The 10842-nt window shown below is 37.1% G+C and overlaps 1 protein-coding gene across 1 annotated transcript in view; it reads left to right on the forward strand.

Moving 5' to 3' along the window:
• Nucleotides 1-10153, forward strand: part of tm9sf4 (transmembrane 9 superfamily protein member 4) — a 41343-nt gene extending 31190 nt beyond the window's left edge. Inside the window, exons 14-18 of the mRNA XM_061985535.2 lie at nt 4288-4463; nt 4545-4608; nt 4802-4921; nt 7985-8074; nt 9576-10153. Coding sequence (XP_061841519.2) covers nt 4288-4463; nt 4545-4608; nt 4802-4921; nt 7985-8074; nt 9576-9725 — 600 coding nt within the window. The 3' untranslated portion in view covers nt 9726-10153. The remainder of the gene's footprint in view (nt 1-4287; nt 4464-4544; nt 4609-4801; nt 4922-7984; nt 8075-9575) is intronic.
• Nucleotides 10154-10842: the final 689 nt, after the last annotated feature.

The raw sequence follows: 10842 nt of genomic DNA on the forward strand, positions 1-10842 counted from the left end.
TGCAAAGGCAGCACAGCCTCTATGTTCAATGTGAATACTGCATCTTAGTTGTTTAGATGACAATATGTTTACACAAGTTTAGATTGGGGTGTGACGCTTATTAATAGGGAAATATGTTGATGTTAGCATTTAAGCTAGCTAATTATCTAACAATCATTTTAATGTACTATGGCAAAACTAACCGTCTGGAGTTTTACAACGGTTATCATTGTTGCCGCTTATGTGCTCGTAGTTCAAACACACATGCAAACGAGTAACTCTTCTTGTAAACCATACCGATGCATGCATATGGCGGTTATCGACGCTGGAAAAAATACCGACTCTGTCTTCATTTATCGTTCGGTTAATTGACTTACCGGATATCGGCCCAGGTCGACAAAAAAAGCTCCAATATTAGATTTTTTAAAAAGCGCCAATGAGCCTAGGTTACCCGTACAGTGCTGCAGGTGTGGTAAGGTGAGCAAATCAAGCGGTCCTTTTCTCCTACTAATGTTGGAAACTCATGAGTTTATCTTAAACCATGGGCGTCAAACTCGTTTTAAGTGAGGGCCACATAGCAGTTCGGGCCGCTTGTAACCGGGAATTATTTATAAATATAAATGTATAGGTGTACACCTTGTGATATTATTATACAATTTCCTATGCAGTTGATTGTTTTTTTACATACACTGTAAAAAAAAACAAAAAACGAATAATTTTGCTGTAAAAAACTGGGAGCTCAGTCATTACAATTTTTCCGTAAATTCCATTTTTACAGCATATTACTGTAAATGGAAAAACGGTACTACAGTTTTTTTTACTGTAAAATTCTGCTTACACTAGAAAAAATGTCCCTCTTAGGAAGGGTAAAAAATATATAATACAAGCTACTTTTGCTTGTAATGACAAAAACAATCTGCCAATGGAACAAGCCAATGTTTTCTTGGTAAGATTTCTTGACATATGTAAGCTTTAAAAACTTGAAATTAGCAGTTAAAATGTATTATTAGATATACTTACCAGTATTGGGAAGTTGTGTGTCTTATAACAAACTTGTGATGCTCAAAAATAGTATTATGTTACATATATGAAAAAAATCACTATTCAGGGTATTGTGACTTGTATTAAGTTTGTTTAGACATTTTAACTAGAAACTAGACATTTATACTTGCTGAGATTGTGAGGTTTTCTAGTATACTGAGCTGCCTTTGTTTTACCGAAAAATCTATTGTATTTTACAGTATACCATTTGATGGATAACTTGCTTTGAAATCATACGTCATGCAGATATTTATTACCTTTATTTGTATTTTAACAAAAAAAAAAGTTTGAAATGTATGCCAGTATAATACTTGCTGCATTACTAGATAATATTAAAGTTGATAAGATATGAAATTGCATGCAATACATGTATTTATTTCTGTCAAAATGGAACAAACGTCTACATTTAGTAGGGAAATATAAAGTACTTCATTGATGCATACAATTTCAAGGCTTTTGCGGGCCATGTTAAATTTAGAAGGCTTCCTTGTGGTCTACATAGCATGTAATGATGGTTCTTTGGTGAATTTTTTTTTTTTTTTTACAGACCTATTGTCAATAAATTTTTTTGCTCCCTTTCAAAACAGCTCGTTTTGAGAGGAGGAGTTGTTATATGCAAATGAACCCCTCCTCACGCCGATGAGCTTTCGCCCTCGCCTGTCAGCTTTTGTTGTGTATTTATTTATTTTTATTTTTTTTAGCTTTCCTGCTTTTACTTTGCACTATAGACGTTGGTGACCGCCAACAGACATCTATTTTAAATCACTTTGACCACAACACGACATCTCGGATGATATAGCGAGACCAGCTGCTCAGCATGGTTTGTTGTCGACACTTAGGAAGGAGGCGATACAAACGAGAGAGAGGGAGGATACCTGGCTTACGTACAGAACTGGAACTATACCGTGACTAACGTTACATTTCTGCCGCACCTAATGCTTGATCCTGGACTTGCACATGTGTATTTTGACAATAAAAGGCTTTTCTATTCTATATCATGTAATAACTCTGCTGCACGGCTACTTTGAGTTGTAAACAATTAGAGGGTTGTGGCTAAAAGGTACGCTAAGTGCTACATTGATTATATTACTTATTCGTCCATTGCCAAACACAATAGGCACTGATCAAATTAAAAGTATTTTTTAGGAAAATAATTATTTATTTGGCTGGAGGACGGTGATGCTACTGTCTTACAGTAGAATGCTAAGCTAGCTGCACAACAAATTGAACATGTTTAACCTTCTGTTATTACTCAGCGTTTCATTGTGTCCCACATTGCCATAGATAGTAGTCACCAAGCTTGCCATTAAAAAAATTAGTTTTTCAGAAAATCCATCTTTTGTGAAAGTTTGTGGTTGAAGCAGGACTCCTCTTGGCACACTCTTGAAGCAATTTCTTCACAGTTTGAAGGCACATTGCCATGAAACAAAAACGTTAGCCAGGCACTTCTTACTTCTTCAGATGAGTCTGGAGGTTTGAATACTGCCCTGAGTTTGGTAATAGGGTTTTCCCTTGACTGCCAAGATAACTGTGGGGGTGGGGGCGTGGTCACCATGACATCACCGTGTAATTTGCCTAATTTACTGTGAGCATATGATTTTCTTTAAAAAGGCTGAAAAAATATATATGTACATTTAAAAACAAATCTGTTATTAATTAGTATTAACATGTTTTTTTTTTTTATCGTTTTGCCATATTTTCAATTTTTGCTGCTCATTGTACAATGTACTTCGTTGAGATTTTTTCAAGTGTTTAGAGACTTTGAAATTACTTTTTTATTAAAAACAACTTGCACATTTTGTAGATCGTTGTCCGTGGGTATGTCTCGAATATATTAAAGTTACGTCCACATCACAGACATGCTGACGTTCCAGACAATGGCGTGCGTTTTGTTTACATCCGGTTTCGGCAGCGCGGTTTTTCGGTAATCAAAGTTTTTCCGGTGTTCGAGTTTTCGGTACATCACTTGTCAATAGTGCGCAAATAATAGGGTACATATATCATTTTATAATGTAACGAGCAGCTGTTGTTAATGTTTTATGTCCATGTGGTTTGGATTTGATGTCAGTTTTTCCCATGTTTGCAAACACACCATCTGTGCCTGAAGGATGATTGGTGGTATTTTGTTTTTTTTATTTTGAACAATGAAAATACACACATTGAGGCGCTTCCAATATACAATTTAACATAGCTCTAATGTTCCGGATCAGGCCAATAAATCAAATTCAAACAATTCTCATACAAACAAAAACTGTTAAAAGTTTTAATACTTTTAAGAGATGATACACATGAGATTAAAATTAAATCTACAGTATATCAATGTAAAAAAAAAAAAAAATGTTAAGTGGGCTTATCTAACACAATTTAAATGTCTCTAATAAAAATAACAATTTGAGGACTTTTTTGTTTTTATTTATTTTCCAAAATAAAGTTATTTTGTGTCTGGGTAAGGGCGGATACATGTAGACAAACGTTTTTGCACGGGAGGTAAAACCTGTTGGAATTGTGCCGTTTGTTATCATTAGATTGGTAATTAAAATTAAAAAATAGCCTTGGATTTTGTGTAATAACTTCTGGGGGCTACAATATTTTATATAACTTGAATTTGTTTTCAAGTAAAAAGAAACAACAACCTTATGTTCAAGGTGTGGCGGTAATGAAAATGCATTGGCGGGGCGCCACATTTTAATAAGGGGAAACCCTGCAACCAACCAGCATAATTTTTGTTCTTCAAGTCGTATCTTCACCATTTTGCCGTCTAAACTACAGATGCGCGCACATAAACTAAAAATGGCGGATGCCCGCAAGGCAGTCTTGGTAAATTTATACCATATATGGACAAGGTTCTCGAATGGTGACGTCACCAATTGTGCACATTCCAAACGGACCGTTTGGAGTAAGTAGATAGGAAGGCAAGATAGTTTTATAAACATCCCAGCCATGCCTCTATGCTTGGATTTCACACAAATGCACAACAGCAGGCACCAATAGGTAAGAAAAGTTGGTTTTGCATGATAGGGCCCCTTTAAATCTACATTTAAAAAATAATAGATATAAATAAGTTTATCGGTTATCGGTATTGTTCTTGAAAAGAAGGAAGTCCTCTGTGTCGGCTTAAAAAATTCCCTCTTAGTTTTTAGCGTGAATATTTCCTGTTCTAAACACCTATTTGCTCTTTGTTGACACCTTTCATGTGTCATAGTGTGTTTGATATAAACATTGTACACTTCATTGTGCTTTGGGACTGACTTTCTTCCCCAACTTCAGGTGCCCTTCACCACTATGCTGGCTCTGCTGTGCATGTGGTTTGGTATCTCCATGCCCTTGGTCTACCTGGGCTACTACTTTGGCTTCCGCAAGCAGCCGTACGACAACCCCGTGCGCACCAACCAGATCCCTCGGCAGGTCCCGGAGCAGCGCTGGTACATGAACAAGTTTGTCGGGTGAGTGAGCGCGCCGCATTCTCACATGAGCTGACGTAGGACCTCGGGTGTTGAAACCGTCAACGTTTTTCTCTTCATTAGGATCCTGATGGCCGGGATCCTCCCATTTGGTGCCATGTTCATTGAGCTCTTCTTCATTTTTAGCGTGAGTGTGATAACTTCTTGTCTACTTGTGTGTGTGTTGGTCATTACCAAGACCATCAAGTCATCATAAGTGTGTGCGTGTGTGTCTGTGTCTGTGTGTGTCTGTGTGTCTGTGTGTGTGTGTGTGTCTGTGTGTGTGTGTGTGTGTGTGTGTGTGTGTGTGTGTGTGTGTGTTTGCGCGCGCGTGCTTTTAGGCCATCTGGGAGAATCAGTTCTATTACCTCTTTGGCTTCCTCTTTCTGGTCTTCATCATCTTGGTGGTCTCCTGCTCTCAGATCAGCATCGTCATGGTCTACTTCCAGCTGTGTGCTGAGGTAATTTCTTCATTCATCTCTGCAGACAGTGTGTGTTTATTCAACTGTGCAGGGATATAACTTGATACTTGACATTTGCTAACAGTTAGCGTGCTAGCGTAACATCTTAGTATGCAAACTTTTTTCAACCAATTTTCAGCCCAATACCCCAGAATCATAACTTGATACTTTACACATGCTAACTGTTAGCGTGCTGACCTTTTTACTTTGCAGCCGTACACCTCAGTCATCTAATTTGGCCAAGTTTGCAGCTGTACACGTCAGTAATGCAACTTAGTACTTGACACATGCTAACTTTGTATTAGCCAATTTTATAGCCGAAACACCTCAGTCATATAACTTAGTATTTGACATGTTAATATTAGCATGCTAACATTAGCACACTAACTTTTTTTGCCAATTTTACAGCTGTAAACCTCCGTAATATAACTTACTACTTGACACATGCTAACTTTTTTAGCCAATTTTGCAGCCGAAACACCTAAGTCATATAAATTAGTACTTGACACATGCTAACTTTTTTTAGCCAATTTTGCAGCCGAACCACCTCAGTTGACACATGCGAATAACCTTTTTAGCCAATTTCACTGCCGAAACACCCGAGAGTCATAATTTGGTACTTGATATGTTAACTGTTAGCGTGTTAATATTGGCATGCTAACATTAGCACACTAACCTTTAAGCCAATTTTGGAGCTGTACACCTCAGTAATACAACTTAGTACATGACACATGCTAACTTTTTCAGCTAACTTTTTTAGCCGACTTTGAAGCCGAAACACCTCAGTCATATAACTAAGTACTTGACACACTATTTTAGCCAATTTTACAACTGAAACACCTTAGAGTCATATAATTTGGTACTTGACATGTTAAAATTAGCATGCTAACAATAGTGCACTAACTTTTTTAGCCAACTTTGCAGTTGTACACCTCCGTAATATAACTTACCGGTACTACTTGACACGTGCTAACTTTTTTTAGTCAATTTTGCAGCCGAAACACTCAGTCATATAACTTAGTACTTGACATGTTAATAATAGCATGCTAACATTAGCACATTAACTTTTTCGCCAATTTTGCAGCTGTAAACCTCCGTAATATAACTTACTACTTGACACATGCTAACTTTTTTAGCCAATTTTGCAGCCGAAACACCTGTCATATAACTTAGTACTTCACATGATAATATTAGCATGCTAACATTAGCACATTAACTTTTTTCGCCAATTTTGCAGCTGTAAACCTCTGTAATGTAACTTACTACTTGATACATGTTAACTTTTTTAGTCGATTTTGAAGCCGAAACACCTCAGTCATATAACTTAGTACTTGACACATACTAACTTTTTTAGCCAATTTTACAGCTGAAACACCTGCATCATATAACTTAGTACTTGACATGAAAATATTAGCATGCTAACATTAGCACACTAACTTTTTTGGCCAATTGTGCAGCTGTACACATTCGTATTATAACTTACTACTTGGCACATGCTAACTTTTTTAGCCAATTTTGCAGCCGAAAGACCTCAAAGTCATATAATTTGGTACATGACATGTTAACAGGGGCGGCGTGGCGTGTTTGGGAGAGTGGCCGTGCCAGCAACCTGAGGGTTCCTGGTTCAATCCCCACCTTCTACCAACCTCGTCACGTCCGTTGTGTCCTTGAGCAAGACACTTCACCCTTGCTCCTGATGGGTCGTGGTTAGTGCCTTGCATGGCAGCTCCCGCCATCAGTGTGTGTGAATGGGTGAATGTGGAAATAGTGTCAAAGCGCTTTGAGTACCTTGAAGGTAGAAAAGCGCTATACAAGTACAACCCATTTACCATTTACCATTTTAACTGTTAGCGTGTTAATATTGGCATGCCAACATTAGCACACTAACTTTTTTTTGCCAATTTAGCAGCTGTACACCTCAGTCATATAACTTAGTACATGACACATGCTAACCGTTTTAGCCAATTTAGCAGCTGTACACCTTTCTTTCTTTCTTTTAGTTTATTTCGAACATGAACACACTTACAGTATAATACATCACAATTTCATATCATTTCACTTCTCATCATGTCCGAAAAGGAGTAGAAAGAAGCAAAGCTTATTTAAGCCTACCCCTTTCCCACTTCAGAGCGTTTACAAATATATAGAATCATTTACTGACCTTTTTATATAATAAGATAACAATCTGTGAATTAGTATACACAACAGTTTTGTAATATTTAATTAATTAATTCAGTCATTATTAACATACTGAGATGAAGAATATCTTACTTTCAATAAGGTTGAAAGTATTTCTCATAATTCTTCTTCTTTGTACTTTGTAAGCACTATTATTTTGAACAACCTCTTAAACTGGATCATATCAGTACAATGTTTAACTTCTTTACTTAATCCATTCCATAATTTAATTCCACATACTGATATGCTAAAGGTTCTAAGTGTTGTACGTGCATACAAATGTTTTAAATTATTTTTTCCTCTTAAGGTTATATTTCTCCTCTTTAGTTGAGAAGAATTGTTGTACATTCTTGGGTAGCAGGTTATAGTTTGCTTTGTACATCATTTTAGCTGTTTGCAATTTTACCAAATCACCAAACTTTAATGTTTTTGACTCAATAAATAAAGGGTTTGTATGTTCTCTATATCCAACATTATGTATTATTCTAACTGATCTTTTTTGTAACACGGTTAACGAATGTAGCGCACATTTGTAGTTATTTCCCCATATTTCTACACAATAACTCAGATATGGTAACACCTCAGTCATATAACTCAGTACATGACACATACTAACCTTTTTAGCCAATTTTGCAGCTGTATACCTCAGTAATATAACTTAGTACATGACACATGCTAACCTTTTCAGCCAATGTTGCAGCTGAAACACTACAGAGTTATGAACTTGGTACATGGCACATGCGCATGCTAACGTTTTATCAAATGTTACAGCTGTACACCTCAATGTCATATAAAGCTTGTTTTTTGACACATGCTAACAGTTTTATTAGCCATGCTCCGCTATATACAACATGTGCTTTCTGTCCCTCTTAACGTTCTTTTAAGGACTACCGATGGTGGTGGAGAACCTTCCTGGTTTCAGGAGGGTCAGCCTTCTATGTCCTGGTGTACGCCGTCTTCTACTTTGCCAATAAGGTAAAACACACACACACACACACACGATGCATTAATATCGCATAGGGCTCCATCTTATTTTCCCCATTAAAAGCATGCCAGTCCTGCATGCCACAAGGTTTTATGATGTCACGCAAATTGTCCCGAAGGACAGTTTTTCAGAATGCTAAGAACCGTGGTCGAGTTACCGACGCAAGGCTCGGACCGCACCAAAACTTAGTCATGAATAAAGCAATTTCTGTCATTTTTTTGTATCCATAAATTAGCAACATTGTTTAAAGAGTACTGCTGTTTTTATGTTTAAGATCAATACTGCTTACTTTACACTTAGTGAAGATTGTCGAAGTCAGGGATGTCTAAAGTGTGGCCCGCAGCTCATTTTTTAGCACATTCTAAAAATACTGTAAAAAATTGGAGTGAAAAAGCAAACAAGTGAAATGTAACAAGAAAATGTTGTAATGTTAACTCTAATAAAACAAAGCTGCAATGCAGGCGTTTTTTTTTTGTTTAAAGCTGTCATTGCTTAAAAAGTAATAATGAAATAAAATCAATGTTGTTATGAATTATTGACATATACAAGGCCCCAATTACTAACAAACAAAAAAACTAAAAACGGATAGAGCTGAAGTTGATCTAAAGATTTAAATGTGAAAGTTAAAAAAAAAAAAAAAAAATGTATGACTTGTTTTGAACACTCTTATGAGTGGGACACTTATGGATCCCTGAGAATTTTAGTGGCATTTTTTTTAAACGATCATTGCTCAAAAAAATAATAATATATAAAAATCAATGTTGTTAGAATTATTGACATATTCAATGTCCCAATTACTTGACAAATATTTCCCTTTAAAATATTTTTGGGGACAATAATGCAATAAAAAAAATTTACAAGAAGGGCATAAAACAAATGTTGATCTGAAGATTTAAATGTGAAAGAAAGAAAAAAGAAAAAAATGTATGACCTGAAAATCTTAGTGGCATTTTTTTTTTTTACACAGTCATTGCATTGTATTAAAATCCATGTTGTTATGAATTATTTACATATGTAAGGCTTCAATTACTTCACATTGAAAGTTCTGAGGTGAAAAATATTGCAGATGTTTTATTTTTGCCATAGAAAACAGGGTTTTGACAAACAAAGGCATCAAAAAAATAATATTGACAGATCTGAAGTTGATTTGGAGATTTTAGCGTTGAGTAAAAAAATGAAAAATACCGGTAATAATTTCTGAATTGTTTTTAACATTTGCCTAAAAAGCTTGAGGGGCGCCGTGAAGGTTCAAACAATTATATCGTATAGTATTGGTTTTGAAAATAAAACATGTCAAAATGGCCCCACACACGATGATCTTTCAGTGGAAAAAGTTACAGTCACAGTATGACCCAGGAACTGATTAATCAGACTTCTATTGTTTCCAATTAACATAAAACACTGTAATTTCCCAGTGATACTGGGTCATACAGGGTGGGAAATATTGCCCTCTGCTGCTCTCACCCTGTCATACACTGTGTCCCCTCTCAGCTGGACATCGTGGAGTTCATCCCCTCGCTCTTGTACTTTGGCTACACCGCCTTGATGGTTCTGTCCTTCTGGCTGCTGACGGGCACCATCGGCTTCTACGCCGCCTACATGTTCATCAGGAAGATCTACGCCGCCGTCAAGATCGACTGAGTCCGCGGCTCCTCCTCTTTTTTTCCCCTCGTCACATTCTCTTTTTGTTTGAACTTTTATATATAAATATTTTTATTGCCCAACAAGCACTGACTTGTGTTGAGCTGTTTTTTTTTTTTTTTTATGCAGTACAACGTCCTCACCCAGAGGTGGTATTGTGTAGGGCAGCGAGACTTTTTTCCTCTGTTTGGACGCTTCCTCTCAAGGGACAGTTTGCGTCTTCAGCCGGGTCACCTAGCAACCAACACAATGAGTTTTCTGCACACTTGTTTGTCCTTTGGAGCCTAATTTATCAATGTTTTCAGTTCTGTCTCCCAATGAAATGTTTCCCTCCTCCTCCACCCGAGAGACAAACTGTCTTACGTTGGACTGATCATGCTGGGAGATTCTACAGAATGGATACATTAAACGCGCTCTTGTTTTTTTAACTCATGTTTCCGTACCTTTTCCTGCAGCTTCTAAACGTACCGGATCTGTGGGCTCAAAAAGAAGGGGGACTTGAGATTATTTGGAGGTGTGACGTGGGGTGGACTACACAGAAGCATCCCTTGTAGAGGTTTTTTTTAAACTCATTAAATGATGACCGCAGTATTTTTAAATTTATTCCCAGTGGTTTTAATGTCCTTGAAAGCCCTGCAATGGTGTGGCTCAAGGTGCAATGGCAAGGATGTACCACTGGATAGCAGTAAGGCGCAACGTTTAAGCATACAAGAGATTAATGTCTTTGCTTACACTGACATTTTCATAATCGATTTAACAGCAGCGATGACGGGACTTTATGTACGCCAGCCAATTTGTTAAGTGTTGCAAAGATCAGGATTTTACTGGCAGCGGGTTACCTTTGTTCATTAATAAATGGACTATATACTCTGGCGTACCGCACTTCAATTGCACTTCAGCAGGATTCCATGTCATCTAAACGCATTTGTGCATGGCAAAGAGTAAAAGTGTGACGATAACCATAGAACGGTGCAATATTCTCCCAATAAGTGGACGCCATTCTTTGAATGTACGCCAAGGTTTATGAGACGAGACCAGACAAGAGTGCTCCGTCTCTCGTTGTATCAAGTTATCGTACGCCGCAGGTTAACTTCTTTGTTTACTCGCTTTCAGATGG

This window comes from Nerophis lumbriciformis, linkage group LG23 (assembly GCF_033978685.3).
Source record: "Nerophis lumbriciformis linkage group LG23, RoL_Nlum_v2.1, whole genome shotgun sequence".
NCBI lineage: Eukaryota > Metazoa > Chordata > Actinopteri > Syngnathiformes > Syngnathidae > Nerophis > Nerophis lumbriciformis.